The sequence below is a fragment of the Diospyros lotus genome, chromosome 1 (assembly GCF_014633365.1).
Source record: "Diospyros lotus cultivar Yz01 chromosome 1, ASM1463336v1, whole genome shotgun sequence".
Lineage (NCBI taxonomy): Eukaryota > Viridiplantae > Streptophyta > Magnoliopsida > Ericales > Ebenaceae > Diospyros > Diospyros lotus.
The window spans coordinates 51,781,501-51,802,058 of NC_068338.1; the positions used below are offsets into that span (position 1 = coordinate 51,781,501).

General features: G+C 33.8%; 2 protein-coding genes across 9 annotated transcripts in view; one reads left to right on the top strand and one right to left on the bottom strand.

The window, feature by feature from the left end:
* LOC127793574 (uncharacterized) overlaps positions 1–20,558 on the bottom strand; it is a 74,655-nt gene that overhangs the window by 36,296 nt on the left and 17,801 nt on the right. The gene's annotated exons all lie outside the window — the stretch shown is intronic.
* The window catches only part of LOC127793579 (norbelladine synthase-like), a 73,466-nt gene that overhangs the window by 24,350 nt on the left and 28,558 nt on the right, over positions 1–20,558 (top strand). Inside the window, exons 3-4 of one of the 2 annotated variants that reach the window (XM_052324358.1) lie at positions 13,252–13,408; positions 13,608–14,200. In XM_052324358.1, coding sequence (XP_052180318.1) covers positions 13,252–13,408; positions 13,608–13,897 — 447 coding nt within the window. In that variant the 3' untranslated portion in view covers positions 13,898–14,200. Of the gene's footprint in view, positions 1–13,117; positions 13,409–13,607; positions 14,201–20,558 lie in introns of those variants that run through there. The other variant, XR_008021445.1, reaches the window with a different exon arrangement.

Below are 20,558 nucleotides of genomic sequence, written 5' to 3' on the forward strand. Positions count from 1 at the left end.
CAGTTGGCTCAATTTTGCCAGAATGACAAATAAGGAGGAACCCCATCAAGTATCGCCATCCGAAGGGAGACAGCTGGGCGGGAGCGATAGTGAGATGTTGAAGTAAGGTCATCACTTTTCTTCGGGGAGGAAGCCGAAAGCCCCTGTCAAAAGCACACTTATAAATACAAAGGCAGCCGGCGACGGGATGACATGCTCGTAAATGGCTGTTGAACTCTACCTCCCACTCTTCGGGGACGTTGTACTTTTCTCTGAACTGTTGGCATTCCGCTTGGCTCATCCATTGACATGGAATCGAGGCAGCAGGGTGTTTTTCCCACTCAATAAGCTCTGCGCCGGCGGGATTAAACCTCCCAGAACCAATTATCGCCATGGCAAAGAGCTAGATGAAAGAGAGGCGGAAGAAGTGGAAAACGCCTGTCGGCACAAGAAAAGCTAAAACTGAAGGAAAGTCGTGCGGAAAGAGAAGTAGAGAGACTGAAGAGTTCCCATTTTAAAAGTTCAAACTGCGGGAATAAGAGACCAAAGGGGCGAGCAATAATGAGCATTGATCACCCCGCACTGACAGAGCTCGAAAGACGAAAAGGCCTCGGACAGCGCATGGGGAAGGGATACCGCCGTCAAAACCGATTGATTTTCGCATCTGCCAGACACGCAAAAAAAAAAAAAAAAAAAGAGAAGAAGGGGGGAGAAAGAAGAAGTTAGAGGGAAAAGCCTCAGGAGCTTTACTACTCCTCGGGCCCTTCAAGCCGAAGAGGTCAAGGAGTGGGGGGGCAAGTGATGAGGAGAACACCCTCGGTCCCATAATTATGCCATGACGGATACCTAGTGGCGGTCAAAAGATACATGGCAGACAAGCATCGCCACGTCAATCGGATAAGCACTCAGTAAAGAAACCTCCCAGACCTCAGGAGCAGGCTAACCCACCAAAGATCACGGAGGCAACAGCTATCCCGAACTCCTCGGAGACGGATGCTATCGCGAAATCCTTATCGGGAAAGTCCCGAAGAAGGCGGAAGAAAGATCCCGAAGATCCCTCCATGATCCCTATCCCGAGAAAAGGTAAGAGAAAAAGGTGGGAGATTCTTCTTATCCTTTTCTGAGAGAACATAGTTTAAAAGGGACAATGAATCCTAAATCAAGGACTAACTTAATCATCGGAGATCGACCGGGGGAACAAGCCCCGTCTCCATTTCAGGTACTCTCAGGGAGGCAAGAAGGGAACGTGCGGCTACCATCTCAGAAAATCTATCATCAAGTAGAATTAATATAAATTATGTATTTTAACACATATTTATTATATATTTAAAATAAATATTCAAAATCCAAATTTAATTTTTAAAAGATCTTCTATGATTGGGGCTCTAAGCAACCTCCTTAGCCGATCGTCTATTCTAGGTGTAGTGACCCACTACCGGATAGTCCTGCTAGTATAGGATATCCGAAAGGAGGTCATCACAAGTGTGATATAGAACAATAACATACAACACCATAATACTATCCTTAGATAAACTCAGCGGAAGCTAACATAAAGGTTTACAACATCTTAGACCATAGTCTAAACAAAATGAAATACAAGGGCACTAACAAATTTTACAACATAAAATTTCCTCACACTTGCCCTCATGACAAATGCTAACATAGACCATCTAATTTGGAAGGTCTCTGTACACTTCTAACCCTGGGCTTTAGCCCCACTGGGCTCGCCCTCAACCATTGCTCTACTTGTACCTGGAATGACATGAGAGTAAACAAGGTGAGCCACAAGGCTCAGCAAGTGTATTTATAAAGCATGGAGATATAGAATCAAAGGCAGGGATAATCAAGATAGAATAAACAACTCTATGAGAAGATATTAGTATAACGCGACTCATAAGTTCTCCGTTTACATTAATTTCCGATGCCGTGATTATTACATATATTATGTACTCGTTCCCATGCTCATGCATATGCACTAATAGTAGGGAATTTTTCCACTTAATTCTCAAGGCTCTCGCGGCCAATATATATATATATATATCCATTCATGAATATATATGCATCATGAAAATACATCAACAAATGATAACAATTTGAGCCACGCCTTCTGGGTTGATGGCCACCTCACCCGCGTCAAGCGCTCATAGGATATCCTTTCTCATCCACGGACTTAGCCGTCGCGCAAATTAATAGGTGCGCAAATCAGTATAATCATGCATCACATATGCATATCCCCATTTCATGTCAATCCTCAATGATTAAGAAAAATCTCAAATCATGCTTAACATGCACAATTACATAAATTAAAGTGTGCACTATCTTATGATCACAGGGTAAATTTTAATACATTTATTTACTCATACTTATAGAAATGCCCAAAACAATATTTACGGTATATTTTTTACCCCAATAATAATCGCAAGGAATCAAAATTTATACATGCAAGAAACACTAAATCTTGCATGACACTAGACCCTAATGAATAAATGTCATTCCTTAAGAAATGTAGGGTGACACAAAACCCTATTTAGATTTTTGCAATGTTCAACAAGAAAACGAATTAATATTGCAAGATTTATCGAAATAAGGAAAATAAAACCCTTTTATCCAACAATGAGGGTTATCAAGAATAATTCAAAAAAAAACAATGGAAGAACTATACAAAAATCATAATTTTAAACGTAGGAAGGATAGACTACATAGGAAGAGTTGAATAACAACATATTTCAGAAATTTCCAGATTTCAAGCATATTTTCAAAAATCCAATCTGGGCTCAATATTTGGTCAATTACCACAAACGATATACCAAATCAAATCCTAATGAGTCTAGTTTCTGGAACATCAACTGGATTTAAAATCGGAAATAACCACAAGGAGATATTCCACAAAAACCGAAACAAGGCAGAATTTGTAACAGTAATTTACAGAATTCTACATAGAATTCAACAAGGTTGTTATGGGTACAAATCATAACCAAAAATTTCAAATCTTATACCAAATCGAAGCCCATGAAGTCTATTTTATAGAAAAAAATAAATGGATCACAATTTGGATATAACCACAGAGCATTATACCCCAAAAACCGAAGCAAGAACAGATTATTCAAAAACAGAGCAGAAAATTTCCAGATTCTGGGCAAGAATTTACAAGGATACTGTAGGCTCAAAACACAGACAAAAATTCTAAAAAATTTACCAAATGAAGATTATCAAGTCTTGTTTATACAGAAACAAACGGATCTTGAATCGGATATAAACACAGAGAGTTATACCCTAAAGAGTACAACAAGGTTAGTTTACTCGAAAGCAGTAAAATTTTCAGATCTTAGCAGGGATTTACAAGGCTATAACATGATCAAATCTTAGTCGAAAAATTCGATTCTTGTGTCTAAAATTAAGCTTAAGATGTCTAGTTTATAACCCAACAAACGGATCTCAATTTGGATATAAAAACAAGGAGTTATAGACCAAAGAACATAACATGGTCAGTGAATCCGAGAATAAGAATTTAAGAGCAACAACTTAAAAATGAAGGAAACAAGCCTTCTAAGATGGAAACAAGGTTGAAGAACTTGCATTAAAAGATAATTAAGAGAAGAAGAACTTACACAATCATAAGGAGAAGAAGAAGAAGAAGATCTTGAATTTGAAACAAGAAGGAAGGGAACTTGCCTTAGATGGTTGCAAATCCAAAGAGATGAAGACACCCCTTGAAATTGAAAATTCCATAGTCTCCACTTAAAGCTTCAATGAAGAAGAATAATGGAGGAAGAAGAGACAATCGGGAGAGGGAGAAGAAGAAGAGAACAAGAAAGTAAGAAGAAGAAAAGGAGGGAAAAAATGTGGGAGACTTGTCTCCCAACTCCTTTCAATCCATCTCCCTTTTAATTTTCTCTAATTTGCCCTTCATACTAACACACACAATTCACATATCTCTTACCCATTTTGGTCATTTTATCATTTTCTTAATCTTTTTTCTTTTTAATTAAGATACCATTCTCTATGCCCATGGCCCAAGCCCAAGTCAAAATATATAGCCCAATCCCAAGTCAAAATATATGGCCCAATCCAATTAAGGCCCAATTGACTTTTCTTGAGATTTGGGTTCAACCCAATTCATTTACACTTAAGATTTAATTATTTATCAATGGTCTAATTCAAATAAGGCCCAAACCCATTTAGCCCGCAACTTTGATACTTTTTCACACCAAATATTATTTTCATTAATTTACCCCCATTACCAACTCATATAATATTTTTAACAATTAATTAATAAAGGCAACAACTCTAATGTGCAAACTAAAATACCCATAACACCTAGACCCACTACCGGGTCGTTACACTAGGGCTGGCCTAATTATACAATGTGAGCCTTAATTTGTATTATTGACTACTACCACCAATTTATCCACGTGCTATCAATTCCTTGTTGTAATGACTATTATTACTTTTATTTTAAGATAGCATCTTAAACTTTTATTTATTAGTAGTGAAACTAAACTAAATTAAACTAGAATTACGGTTTGACCCATATGAGAATTATATTAATAAACTTAAAAAGAGTACACAAACAATTCAAAATTTTTATGAGAAGTTAAAATAACATAAATATTAATTTACATAAAATTACTAAAATTTCTATATAAATAGATTATAATATATTACAATTAAAAAAAAAAAAGAATTGACGAAAAGTTTTGTTATTAAAATATATTCTTGATACATATGATACAATGTTATATATTTATTACCTATATTCAACATACACAATCCCAAAGAATCAATGAGCTAATTTCTAGCACGAACAACAAGAAAAATAGTTTATTTATGATGATGCGGTGGCTGATCACCCTCTTCTGCCTCTGCCTATGCACCTGCAATGGAGACGGGGACTTGCTCCCTCGATCAATCTCCGACGATCAAGTTAGATCTCCGGACTAAAAATCTCAGAATTATTCCTTATGCTCAAGAAATTAAAAGATGATCAAATCCTTTATCTCTCCTTGTTTTCTTTTTTTTATCCTTGCGCTGAGATAAAGATTCTAGATAGAGATCTCGAGATCTTCGAGATCTCTATCCCGCCCTTCTTGGAATCTTGTTACCAAGGATTACATAATGGCCACCGCCTTTGAAGGGATCAGGATAGCCCCTATTGCCAGGATCTTCGGCGGGATGGCTAATCTCCGAGAACTCAAAGACTCTCTTATCTATCATCAAGCCAACTGTCATGGAAATATATATCTGCCACGCGTCCTCATTGGACTCAAGTAAGATATCATATCCTTAGGCTTTCAGCAACTTTCTCCCTAGACGTTCGATCAAGGAGACCCAACTGTCATTTTCTAGTGATAATAGAAAAAGAAGACCCCCAAGCTAGGCTTCTGATCGAGAAACTCGTTCAATACCCTAAACCCGTAGATGAAGCCCCAGCTGTTTGGCTGCAACTGCGTTTGGGCAACGTTCAGTGCTTCTAAAAACGAGCCCTGAAACTCGATCAAGGGTAATCGTAGATGCTATCGAGAAAAGAATGTCTCATACATGTAAATAAACCCGGCGTCACGTTCTTTCTTCCCTTATGAATGATAGATGAATTGTTCTTCTCCATCCTTAGTTCTAGAAAGGAAGATTCGCTTTCTCATCACTTCCACGAACGAGGTAGTAGTGTATTTCGAGGCAATCTTGGTGACCTCCTCGTTTACCCAGTTGTATGGACAAAAGGGGTTTAAAGTCGACACAACCATTGACAAGCGAGCTAGTAAACTATCCAATTGATCGGGCAATGTGAAACAAAATAAGGCCAGAGAATTCGTGAATGATGGGAAAGAAGACATGCGAATAGCTAGAAATGAATGCGAGAAGTGTGCTAGAGCGAAAAGAAAACATACTTATAGGATCGTGCGAGACACCCAACAGAAGGATATGGGCCAGGCCGATCGTTGCGATTCTTCCACGTACCTCGCAATATGCTCTGACAGACCTATCCCACCTAGGTTAGTGGGTTGCCTCCACGCCTGTAGGAGGCGTCTCATATTCTCAAGTAGGCACCCTGTTTTTCAGACACGCGTGCAATCAAGTCAGGGTGTTAAAATGACCCTCTGAGTGCAAAACAAAGTTACGCCCAACAGCTCGACATCCTACCAAGCTCAACGCCAAACTACTCAATGCCAACTCAGTAAAGCATCTACAAGCCCAAATACTTCCCTTGCAAGCATCCGACCTGGGGGGCCGAGAGCCATACCAACCTACAAACCTAACTATACTTAGTAGACACACCTGGACCTCAGGCGTAGCAAGTTCACAAAGGCTAACAAAAAGCGTCCAAGTTACAAAGCAAAACATGGCAAACATGTGGAGAAGAGGCAACAGAAACAAAGCATCGCAAATAGGAGAAAAAGAAGTTGTCTATTTTAAACTCAAGGTTGCAAAGTTACAGGATTCGTGCGTCACAATAATGAAAGACCTACACTATCATGCGGACTATTACAAAGAAAAAGGAAAAAACAAAGGATCACGACTTGGCGGGCTCAGGAGCAGGCTCGGCAGCGGTCTCGGATAAGGATCCCGAAGTTCATGGACAATAATGAAAGACCTACACTATTATGATCTTTTATAGCGTCTATGGACAATTTGGTTAGAAAGAAATTGTATCATATTTGAAGGAGCCGCTAATTCTGGTTTGGATTTCTTCCACCAGGCAATCATGAGGCTGGTGGAATGGATTCAGGGATTAGACTCATCTTTTCCTTATGCTGGCTTGCAGTTGTTCTTTTCTTCATCCCCCCTTAAGCATTGGTGTTGAAGTTTCCCTTACCTTCTGTTAGATTATGCCTTTTTCTTCTTCTGTTCATTCCTAAACACACATCTGGTATGATTTTATTTTTCTATCTTTTGGTGATGTCTGTATTGGGGTGGATGTTCTGTTTCGGGGATCTGTATTTTATGCTTATTGCAGCTTTTCTTATGAATAAATCTCTGCCTCTCTATAAAAAAAAAAAAAAAAAGATTATTTCAATACCTGAGCTTTAGTTTTTTCTTCAATTCTGTTGGTTTTTTATATTATATCATGTGCACTCTACGCACTGTAATAGGCATTGATAGGGGACCCAAGGAGAACAATACAAGTTGACCTTTTGGAGTTCTATAAGTTTTTTGAAGTGATTGCTGCAGCAAGAGTGACAATATGCCATTTTCATCCATGCATGACACATCAATTATGTAAGTATCCCTACACACTTCTTATCTAATGAAAAGGATTATATTGAGATGAAAATGGTGACTACTATGTTTTCAAGATTTCAGATTTCATTAGGTATCTAATGAAAAGGGTTATAATAGAGGTGCTGTCTGTCAAGTGGGTTTTGTTCGTTAGGTATCATGGTATGCTGCTCCAACTTTTACTGATGTTAACCGTTCCTTATTCCCCATTTCTGATATGATTAATCCAATACCTGCTTGCAATAAATGTATTCTTCTGAAGACATTGCAAAAGAACAGTGAACTGCATGACATCCACAGGGAGACAGATGGTGTTTTATTTTTTGCAGCATTGATGATTGTTAAGCCCTTTCCCAGCTCAAAAAGAGAAACAAAACAAGTTTTTTGCATCTAATTCTTCCCTAGCAAAAGCCAAAGCATTACTTTTCTCAGTCTTCCATGTACGGTTTTTAGAGCACTTTTTCCTTCCCCCTGATTTTAGTTTCAATACTAATAGAGAACACACCTAGTGACATTCATGGTGAGGACTATGTAAATATTTTTCTGTGTTACCTTTAAGTTAAATATGAATTGATGCTTCTGTCGTGCCTCACTTCATTGTTGTCCCAGGTACATGCTTGCTCAAGAGCATGGTGACCTTATCAATCTCAATGACTGGTATCAATCTTTCAAAGCAACTATACTTCGCCCAAGAACCAGAGGGAAGCACAGATTGAAACAGTCACCATCACCCAAGAAAAGGAAGGATAGTAATGAATCTCAAAACAAGAGTGAAGCATCTATTCAGTATCCTTCTTTTTCTCTCTTGGTAGCATTTTTTGCTCATCACCATTAATGTGCTGTATCTGACTTCATTCCAATTTATATGCATCGCATCAAATTGAGGATTGTGGTCTTGGGGCAGCGGCAGTCAATTTATTTTTTGCTCTGAATTTCACTAGGCCCAATCTACTATTCAAGCTTTTATTACAGCAGCTATTTTATTTTTAAATTGCTCTGATGCATATGCACCCAATTTTTTTGGCCTTAGTTCTGCTTCACGTAGTCTTGCAGCTTTGTTTCTTGTTGGAGCTTCCACATGTTATACCTAATTTTGTTTCTGCTGATATGTATTATTGGCTTTGAGTGACGTTGACATAACACCAGAAGCATTTGCTATTTCAGCAACAAAATCTACCCCTTATAGTATACAATCATTTTCCAGGGAGCTCGTTGTTTTTCCAGTTAAACCATCCTTTTTTATTTGGAAGAGTTAACCATTCAATCTGGAGTCTACCAATTTCCAATTGATCTCAGTCGTTTCACCGCCTTGTCATATCTTGCATGTCTGCTAACTTTCCCAACTGCAGCTGCTTTTTATTTTATATTTTTACTCTCTGCCAAGCTTCCCCCTTTACCCAAGAAATGAATATATGGTGGAAGAAATTACTAACAAGATAATAATATTATTTTGTGGGCATGAAGATGAAGGGAGATGTCATAGCAACTTGATAAGAAGAAACGAGATTTAAGAGGAAAGTTTGTCAAGATGTGAATTTTCGGGATTCAATGTCGTGTATGAATATGATGATGCAATTTGGATTTGGAACCAAATAGCAAATTGTCTTCTTCTGTCTTGGAAGTGTCAAATTCAAAATTCATTATTCAATGATGAAATTTATTAAATTAGATTTAAAATTTTTCTTTTTCTTCATTTGGATACGGACCCAAATTTAAATGGTTTCAATAAAAGCATATATGAACAATAAATTTAAAATTTAAAATAATAAAATTAAATGACTAAATTCAAACGCAATTTAGTCTAATAAAATAAATAGTTTTATTTATTATTAGTAATTTTAAATAAATAACTCTTTTACGAGACAGCTGATTCTTGTCACTTGATTGACTGATTCTCTTTGTTTTATAAATTTTATTTATTTATTTTATTTTAATCTCAAAAAATCTTCTCAGTATGGTGTCAATCTCCATCAAATTCAAATCCAAATGGCCCATTTCTTCACGCTTTGTTTTGTTTGATAGTGAACTAAATAATAAATAATAATAATAGTAATTATATAATATTATTTATTGTCTTTAAAATAATAATTAATCTTTAATAAATTTATATTATTTTTAGATAAGGGTAGCCTGGATTATAGCTATTTAATCTAGAAAACCCACCACAAAATCTGTTATAATGAAATAAATAATAATATTAATAACGATTAGGTGGATGAATTTATTCTGATCGAAATATTTAAAATGCCTTCTGTTTGATTTTAATAATTTTATTTTTGTGATTATTAAAATTAAGTAAGAGTAACTTTAATATTTTACTCACTAAACTAATGAATTTAGCGGCTCAACGATGATTAATCTCTTTATGATAAATTAAATAACAATATGGCCCAATATTAAATATTTGAAAACTTTACTTGTGAAATATCCTACACATTAACAAAATTTAAACTTACTTGAAAGTGTAAAAATTTCAAACCTTTTACTCTATCGTATGTTGTTGTTGAAATATAATAATAAGTTTATAATTACATAAAAATTTTTAATATTTGAAAAATTTATAAAACAAAGGACTTGCGTAGAGTATTTCTCTTAAAGAGATTCTAATGTATAAGTCAAATCTATTAAAAATTAAAAGAGAAAGTAATATATTTTATATAATATTTTTCACAATCAACATGTGATGGCGACTCTTAATTTAGATAATCTCGTATGACTATGGCTACCTATCCACTGGCTCAAGTGCTAGGCGTGGAGGATTGAAGCATCGAAACAAAGAAGCAAAACAAAGCAGTGATACATAGCGGCAGTAGCAGCAATTCATACATTAGCATATCCATATATATTCCAAATCAACGAGATGTACGGAACACAATCTCACCAGGTAGAAGTGAGGGTGCCAGCCTGCAAGGCCTGGCAGCCCTGCCGCGGTACCAAAATCGCCGAGTGCGATTTTGTGTACCCCATTTAGAATCATGTTATATATACAATTATTTTGTATATCTTGAGTTATATAAGTAGTTATTATAATCAAAATACCTTACATCTCACATGTGTCTCACGCGTCTTTATGTATCTCATGAAATTTTTTTTTGTCATTGACACACCTTTATGTAGCTCAAGGTGTACTAATTCAAGATATACAAAAAGATGTATCAATAACATTTTCTCCCATTTAATGGTGAATAACTTTACCCATCGTTAAATTAAACAAAGAGAGGGAGAAAGATAAATAAAATTGCACACGACCCAATGCAAGTTGACCCATTTCTTCTCTCTTCACTCTCTCCCACACCACACACACATTCTCTCTCTCAGAGTCTCTCTCCACCTCCGGTGACCCCTCCACCACCAGTAGTGTTTCTCCACTTCCGTTGTGTCGTTTGCCTCCTGCCATCGTTGGAGAATGGCCCTCCATCTCCAACGTCCCCTCCACCAACTTCGACTCTTTCTCTCTCTGACTCTGTTTCACAAATACCAAACAAACATATATATATATATATATCATTTTCTTGATAGTTCCCATCCACTATCTCATCTTCATCTTCTACCATAGCCTTCGTCTTGTTCTCCACACCCACCTTCCAGGGTCTTAGACCCCTCGACAAGCCCACACATACCTGCTTCTTCCAAAGTAATAAAAAAATTACTTAAAAAATGCTTATATTTGGTTAAGAAGGAAGTCATCTAGGCAAATAATTTGTTCTTTGGCATGGGTATATAGTATACAGGCCTGTGACTTAATTCTCCAATTCTATTTAATTATTAATATCATATTTGGCCATAGTGTGAATTTGTAGAAAATTAATTTTAAGCAAAATTAATTAATTTTTAATAATTAATTAATTAATTTTTATTAAAAATAATGTATGTATTTTATTTTTCAAACATATGTTTAATTTTTTTTATTATATGATAACGTTATAAAATATCACTTATAATATGTAGAAAGAAAGAGAACATATTTTGATTGTAAATGTTAAAAACATAACTTTTACCTCTTCATTATAATTTATCTTATAAAAGATTAAAATAAAATCATGTCCTGTAATATTATTATGTTATATAATATTTATCATATATTATTACATATAATGTTTAATATTTACCCAACAATATCTTTCAGCCAAAAAAGTTTTATTTGAGTTTTATAGTGTCTAAATAGTGGTATATAATTTTATGAATTTATTTAGTTTTAAGTACTAAAAGTAAACAAATCATAATTTATGATATGCTGTTGTTCTAATTACACCGCATAAAACCTAAATCAAAATCAGGAGGAGTCATGTCTCCTCTGTAAGCCCAAATAAATTGATACACCGCCTCTCCCCATGCTGAAGAGAGAGCACGCCGGAGGTGGAGGGGACGCCGCGACTGTTGCTGAAGGGGACGCCTGACGATAACGATCGCTGTTGGAGGGAATGCCAGGGCCGCTGCTGGAAGGGACGCCTGAGGACCACGGTAGCTGTTGGAGGGGACACCGAAAAGAGAGAGGACACCGGAGGTGGAGGGGATGTCGTGGCCGTTGTTAGAGAGGACGGATAGAGAAAGAAAGAGAGGAGAATCGCTACTGGACGGACGTCGGAGGTGGCAGGCCGCTGCTGGAGAGAGAGATGCTGGGAAAGAAAGTAAGTGAGAGAGTGAGAGAAGAAGTGTTTCGGCGGGAGTGCGATTTTGTTCACCCCCTTTAACGGGGTGAACATCACCTTCACAAAAATTGTGAGGGTGGAAAAGCAACGGAACGACAATCAATTAATTCAAGCCGTTTCGTTGCTTTTTTCACCCTCACAATTTTGTGAGGGTTATGTTCACCCCGTTAAAAGGGGTGAACAAAATTGCACTCTTTGGGCGGCCCATTGGGTCGTGTAAAATTAATTAAATATTTTCTTTTCAATTCTCTAATAACTCTCACACTGCCTTTTAAGTTAATGGTGGATAACTCTCACACCGCCTTTTAGGTTAACGGTGGATATGATAGTGGGTAAAGTTACCCCAGTTAAATGGGGTGCACAAAATCGCACTCTGTATCTGGGCCGGTAACGGCCTCTTTCACTTGACCCATTTATCTAATAAATAAAAACAGCCGCCCCAGTTGGGTTACCCCTAATAATATATAATAATAATAATAATAATAATAATAATAATGTTAGTTCAAGAAAAGTCATGAAATTTGTAAAAGAAGGATAAACTTCAGGAATTTAGAAACCCAGAAGACTTAAAAAAACCAATGCCGTTCGAATAAGGGAATTGACTAGCGGTGTCAAGGGTAACATACTTTTAGAAAAGAAAGGGAAAAAATATTAAATAATAATAATAATAATAATAATAATAATAATAATAATACTAATCATATAATATTAAACGATTCCGGGTAAACAAGGCAATTGACTATGACTCACAAAGTAACTACGAACAAACAAAACAATCTGTCCTATTATTTCATTGAATATTAAACCCACACGACACTAGCAGAGGCAGAGCCACGCTCGTGTCTACAAATTGAGGCCATCCATTTACAGAAAAATCAAATTAGACCGATAAGACCGACAACACTATCAAGGATATAATTTTTTTATATTTCCATTACAAAGTCACCACGTACTAGCTAGTTGGTATTTATCTTATCACCCAAAATTGAACTATTCTTAACTCAGAATTTAAAAAATTTAAAAATTTTGTCGGGAAGTATTTGTTGGGTTCAATTCTAATCTTTAATAGAAGCAATGAGAAATACTATGATTCTTCGTGCACCTAGACCTAGCTAGGTGGTCAAAATAGAATTTACATGTGAAAGAGAAAGAGTTAGTCAACAATCAACATGCATGTGATGGCGACTCTTAATTTAGATAATAATCTCGTGTGCATGACTATAGCCCTACCTATCCACTAGCTAGCTTATGTTGTGTATAAATATTAGATGCTAGGCGTGGAGGATTGAAGCATCGAAACAAAGAAAGCAGTGATACATAGCGGCAGTAGCACCCAAGCAATTCATACATTAGCATATATCCATATATATTCCAAATCAACAAGATGTACGGGACACAATCTCACCAGGTAGAAGTGAAGATACCAGCCAGCAAGGCCTGGCAGCTCTGCCGCGGTACCGAAATCCCCGTCCTCGGCGGCCAACACAGCGATGTTTTCGAAAAAGTCGAGGTGGTCGAGGGCAACGGGGGCCCTGGCACTGTTCTCAAGGTCACATTCAAACCAGGTATGCATACACAAACACACGCATATATATATATATGTGCATACAATTATTATTAGTTATGATCATACATATATATATATATAAGTATACCAACCCTATGATTGTATAGTATATAGGGTATGATCGTATATATATGAGTGCTATATATATATATCTATGGCTAATTTCTAATTGAAATTGATGAATTAATAAATTATAGGGAAAGCTCCGGCCAACATTACCTATTTCAAGGAGAAATTCACGGTTGTGGACAACGAGAAGCGAATGAGACAAACGGATGTATGTGAAGGAGGCTACCTGGACTTAGGGTTCAACTACTTCCGCGTTCGATTGGAGGTGAAGGAGAAAAGCGCCGATTGCTGCGTCCTCGCTATCACCTTGGAGTATGACGTGAAGGAAGAATGCGCGGCCAATGCTGAGTTGGTCAGCATCCAGCCCTTCGTCAAGGCCTTGGATTTCACCGCCGAATATCTGCTCAAACACAAGTGATCATCATCATCGATCGGATATATATATATATATATCAAGCGGACCACAAACTAAATACATATACCAAATAAAATAAAGTAAAGCAGATCGCGGATCGATCGGTCGATCGATGGATGCCGATCGAGGACTAATAAATATCTGGACATGCTCTTCTTTTTGTGTGGTGTTGTTACTTTTCCGAATTTCGAATCAATCCTTGTTGAGCTGCATGCCATCGTTGTTCATGGCCGGGGGTGTCGCTGTTAACAGTGCACCGACTTCTCTGAGAAATGAGAAAATAATATACTATATATTTGTGGTCAAGTATGTATTGTCGACTAATTTACTTGGAATTACCTTCCAAAGTTCCTTCTTAATTTCCTGCCCTTATCATCATTCTTCTAACAGGGCCGCCCCGAGATTTTGGGCCTTAACAAAATTCATAAATTAAAATTTTATTGGGTCTTAAATTTTTAAGACTTTAAATTAAATTAATATTAACAGTTTACATAATTAATTTTTAAATTTAAAAAAATTAATAGAAAACTATCTCCTTTTTTTTGTGAATAAAAATTATATTATCGAAAAAAAGAGAATTCTATAACTATAAGTAGGGCATATCCCGCTTCACTGTAAACAACTAAAAGAAAACACACCCTCAACAAATAAAGAAAAACCAAAGCCATCAAGGAGTAAGGAATTAACTACAAAGAACACTAAGGGCGCGTTTTATAGTCTAAATTTTTTAAGAAAAAAATAATTTTTTCACTCATTTTTTAATTTTTACATTGTTTGATAGCATTTTTTTTTTCTAGGAAACTCATTTTCTTATTAATGGTCATGTGAGATGAAATCAAATTTCTTGGGGGAGGAGATAAAATTTTCTTGACAATTGAAGAATGGAGGTGGACGGCTGCTAGGACAAGCAAGGCAGGCTAGGGGGTTTGGGGGGGGGGGGGGGGGGGGGGGGGGGGGGAGGAGAGGAGAGATGATTATTTAATAAATATAAATATATGTATAAAAAGTGAATATGTTAAAAATTTAATAATTAATAAATATAAATATATAAAAATTATATATAAATTATTTTTTTAGAAAACAAAAAAAAATTAATTTTGTAGTTTCATTTTTTGAGAAAATAATTTAATTAATTTAAAATACATTATTGTTTTAATTTTTTTATAATATTTAATATTTTTTGATACATTTTCATCATTGAATTCCATGAAAAATGTGTCATTTTTCATGAAAAATAATGCATATCAAACACGAAATACCAGGAAAATAATCAAATTTTATGAAAAATATTACCAATCAAACACTAAAAGATGAAAAATAACATCATTTTTCAGGTAAAAAATTATACCAATCAAATAGTTTAAATTTTTAATTTCTAAAAATTCATTTTCTAAAATTTTCTAAGGAAAAGGTAATTTTTTCACTATTTTTTAATTTTTACATTGTTTGATAGCATTTTTTTTTTCAGAGAACTCATTTTTTTATTAATGGTCATGTGAGACCATTTTCCTTCAAATCAAAGAAATCAAATTCCTCAGGGGAGGAGATGAGATTTTCCTGGCAATTGGAAAATAGAGGTGGACGGCCGCTGGGACAAGCAAGGCAGGCTAGGGGGGGTTATTTAATAAATATAAATATATGTATAAAAAGTGAATATGTTAAAAATTTAATAATTAATAAATATAAATATATAAAAAGTGAATATGTCAAAAATTATATATAAATTATTTCTTTAGAAAACAAAAAAAAAATAATTTTGTAGTTTCATTTTTTGAGAAAATAATTTAATTAATTTAAAATACATTATTGTTTTAATTTTTTTATAATATTTAATATTTTTTAATATATTTTCATCATTGAATTCCATGAAAAATGTGTCATTTTTCATGAAAAATAATGCATATCAAACATATTTTTCATGAAAAATAATGCATATCAAACACGAAATACCAGAAAATAATCAAATTCTATGAAAAATATTACCAATCAAACACTAAAAGATGAAAAATAACATCATTTTTCAAGTAAAAAATTATACTAATCAAACAGCTTAAATTTTCAATTTCTAGAAATTCATTTTCTTTGCAATTCATTTTATTTCTACTCAAATTCCACCCTTACAATCAAACGCACCCTAAGAAATAAATCAGATTCAAGTCGAGTCTCTAATCACATGTCGACTTGCACTGGTAACTTGATTAGTCTTAACACGCGCATTCAGCTTCTTTCTCTCTCACTTTCTCGTAGACTTTGACTTAATTAGGATATACTCAGAGCTTGTAATTGAAAATTTGTAAAGATTTAACGAGTAAAGTATTAATTTTTTTTATAAAATTTTAATATAGGAATAATATTTATTATTTAAAAAATATAAAAAATTCACTGACACATTAATTTTTATTAAAAAATTTGTGAAATTGATATTTATTATTTAAAAAATATTAAAATATAAAAAAACTAAAACATTATTTTTTTTCTTACAAATTTTGTAAGATTTGTATTTATTGTTTAAAAAATATTAAAATGTAAAAAAATTTAAACATGCTTATGGAGTGACTTAAATCAGTAACCTAATAAACTCTTGATTTGCAACCCATTACTCTACCAACTAAACTCAAGTATAATTAATATAAATTATGTATTTTAACACATGTTTATTATATATTTAAAGTAAATATTCAAAATTCAAATTTAATTTTTAGAAGGTCTTCTATGGTTGGGGCCCTAAGCAACCTTCTTGGTCGTCTACTCTCAAGCCGGCCCTGATTATACACTGTGAGCCTTAATTTGTATTATTGACTACTGCCACCAGTTTATCCACGTTCTGTTAATTAGTTGTTGTAATAACTATTATTACTTTTATTTTAAGATAGCATCTTAAACTTTTATTTATTAGTATTGAAACTAAACTAAATTAAACTAGAATTACGGTTTGACCGATATGAGAATTATATTAATAAACTTAAAAAGAGTACACAAACAATTCAAAATTTTTATGAGAAGTTAAAATAACATAAATATTAATTTACATAAAAATTACTAAAATTTCTATATAAATAGATTATAATATATTACAATTCAAAAAAAAAAAAAAGAATTGACGAAAAGTTTTGTTATTAAAATATATTCTTGATACATATGATACAATGTTATATATTTATTACCTATATGAAACATACACAATCTCAAAGAATCGATGAGCTAATTTTTGGCACGAACAACAAGAAAAATAGTTTATTTATTAAGGTAATGTTTGTTAATCAATATATGAGGTAAAAAAGCTCAGATATGAGAAGCACTCCAAATGTTTGTTATTTTTAACATATTTATTAAACTTATCTAACATTTGTAGGAAAAGCCCTCACATGAGACGGATGAGAAGGGACGAGTTCAACAACAACAACCACAGAAATTGGTTGGGTATGGATAACACCTTTCAACTTTATAGAGACAACCTTCTTCATGACAACTGCCACCTCGGAGCTTGGTTGGGCGCCCTTCTTCGTCATTTGTTTCTCCATCTCCTCCGTAGTTAGGTTCGGGGCCACTCGTCCTACAACAATAAACGCCAGTGTAAGCCACGATCAATGAAAACGAAACAAAGAAAGGACGACAACAACTTACGCGTATATTGTCACAAGCCCTTACGATTTTCCCCAAACTTAATGAGCTTTGTGGACTCAAGCTAGGGAGAAAACGTGAATGCGTCTGCCAAAGTCCGATCCTCCGGACTCAAGCTCTCGTACTCTACATCCGTGAAGGGGCTTGACTTTGGCTGCCAGCATGTGGGATACTTCTCCCAACTGTCCGCGTCCAAGTCCATGAAAAAACAAAACTTGTCCTCCTTTGAAGCCACCTTGAAGTAGCCGTCCTTAAAATTCTTGTAGGACAAATTGTAGGCTTTCAGCAGCTTTCTCCCCAGACGTTCGGTCAAGGAGACCCAACTGCCATTTTCCAGTGATAATAGAAGAAGAAGACCCCCAAGTTAGGCTTCTGACCCAAAAACTCGTTCAATACCTTGAACCCACGGATGAAGCCCCAGTTATCTGGGTGCAATTGCATTGGGGCAACGTTTAGTGCTTGTAAAATCGAGCCCTAGAACTCGATCAAGGGTAATCGCAGATGCTATTGAGAAAAGAATGTCTCATACATGTAAACAAACCAGGCGTCACACTCTTCTTTCCCGCACAAACGATAGATGAATTGTTATTCTCCATCCTTAGTTCTAGAAAGAAAGATTCACTTTCTCATCACTTTCACGAACGAGGTAGTAGTGTATTTTGAGGCAATCTGTCACTAAAACATAAAAAATCGTCGCTAAAAAGGACGTTGCTGAATTTTAGCGACGAGATTAGGGACAAGATTATTTTAGCGACGGGGGTTGTACCCGTCGCTAATCAAGGACGGAATTAGAGACAAGGTTGACCCCGTCGTTAAATTAAAATTTTTTATTTAATTTTTTTTAATTTTTTAGCGATGGGGTTGACCCTATCTCTAAATTTGAATTTTTTAAAATTTTTTAGCGACGTTAAATTTGAATTTTTTTATTTATTATTTTTTTAATTTTTTAGAGACGGGGTTGATCCAGTCGCTAAATTTGAATTTTTTTATTTAATTTTTTTAATTTTTTAACGACGGGGACCAAGTTTCGCGAGTGAACCAATCGATCTGGAAGCCTCCTTGTTCATTGATGTATATAAAATATATTTATACTATTCTCTTTCAAATATTTTAGAATTATATTTATACATCAAAATTTTTTAAACTTATTTAATGATATTAATTTTAATATTTAATGTTAGTAAAGGGAAATGAATATTAATTTTAATTTTATTTTATTATTAATTTAAATAAAACTTTATTAATTATAATATTAGTAGTGAAAAATTGTGTTTTTATTTTGATTTTAATTTTAATATATTTAAAAAATTATTAGTTTAATTTTTACTAATATTAATGTTAGTAAAAATTATTGTGATATGTTTAAATGTAAAATTTTTAATTTTTAATTTTTTATTTAATTCTTTTTATTTTTTAGTAACAGGTTCACCTGTCGCTAAATTTTAATTTTTTATTTAATTTTTTTTTATTTTTTAGTGATAGGGTTGACCCCTCACTAAATTTAATTCTTTATTTAATTTTTTTTATTTTTTAGCGATGGGTTGACTAGTGGCTAAATTTGAATTTTTTTTTTTATATTTTAACGATGGGATTGACTCTGTCGCTAAATTAAATTTTTTTTATTTAATTTTTAGTGACCAGAAATATTCTGTCGCTAAATTTTAATTTTTTTATTTTTTAGTGACCGAGTTGACCCCGTCGCTAAATTTAATATTTTTTTATTTTTAGAGATGGGGTTAACTTGTCGCTAAATTTGAATTTTTTTATTTAATTTTTTCTTATATTCTAGCCATGTGATTGACCCTGTCGCTAAATTAAAATTTTTTTATTTAATTTTTTTAATTTTTAGCAATGAAAAATACCACGTCGCTAAATTTTAATTTTTTAATTTTTAATTTTTTACTTTTTAACGACGAGGTTACTCCGTCGCTAAAAATAAATAAAATTAAATATAAAAATTTAAATTCGCTAAAAAATAAAAATAAATAAATAAATAAATTAAAATTTAACGACGAGGTCAATCTCGTCGCTAAAAAACAAAAAAAAATTAAAATTTAGTAACAGAGTTACTCCCGTCGCCCTATTGTTAAAAAATAAAAATAATTAAATAAAAAAATTCAAATTTACTAAAAAATAAAAAAAATTAAAATTTAGCGACGAATTATTCCCGTTGCTAAAAAATAAAAAAAATTCAAATTCGCTAAAAAATAAAATTCATATACATGAACAAAAATATTTTATTTTATATTAACATGATATTTATACAATATATTAAATATTTTAAAATATATTTAATATTATACTCATTTTATAGATCTTAATAAAATATTTTCATCGGTATATATATTTTATAATAATTTAATTTATATTTTTAATTATTAATCAAAATATATAAATATAATAAAAGTGATAACGGATATAAAGAGAATAAGATGTTTTGAAGTTATATAAAAAAAGGTAAATTTATTTAAAATAAAAATGATGTTAATGAATAATATAACACTAAATTTGATATTATACTAATCACTCAACAATTTCATGATTAAAAACTATGCCCAGCGTCAAATTATAGCTGACGGCGTAATTGGTGCATTCATTAGATTCTTAGAAAAGCCAGGCCTAAGGAGATTCAATATGGTTTATGCTTTCACTTACTCTTCTCTCTAGCGTCGATCAATAACAAGAGTACGAATTTAGATAATTGTCGTGGCGGTACGATTGGTCCACAATTTCGCCAACTAATGGCTCTGATTAACCCTAGATACCTAGCTGATAGCTGCTTCGACCGACTCTTCTTTCTAACGTCGATCAACATCAAGAGTACGAATTTAGATAATTGTCGTGGCGGTACGATTGGTCCACAATTCCGCCAGCTAATAGCTCTGATTAACTCTAGATACCTAGCTGATAGCTTATAGCTCTAATTAACCCTAGATACCTAGCTGATAGCTATAATTAGCCATGTATAAATAGATGCATAGGCATGGGGGATTGATGCATCGAAACCAAGAAGCAAAGCAGAGCTATATATAGAAGGATATCC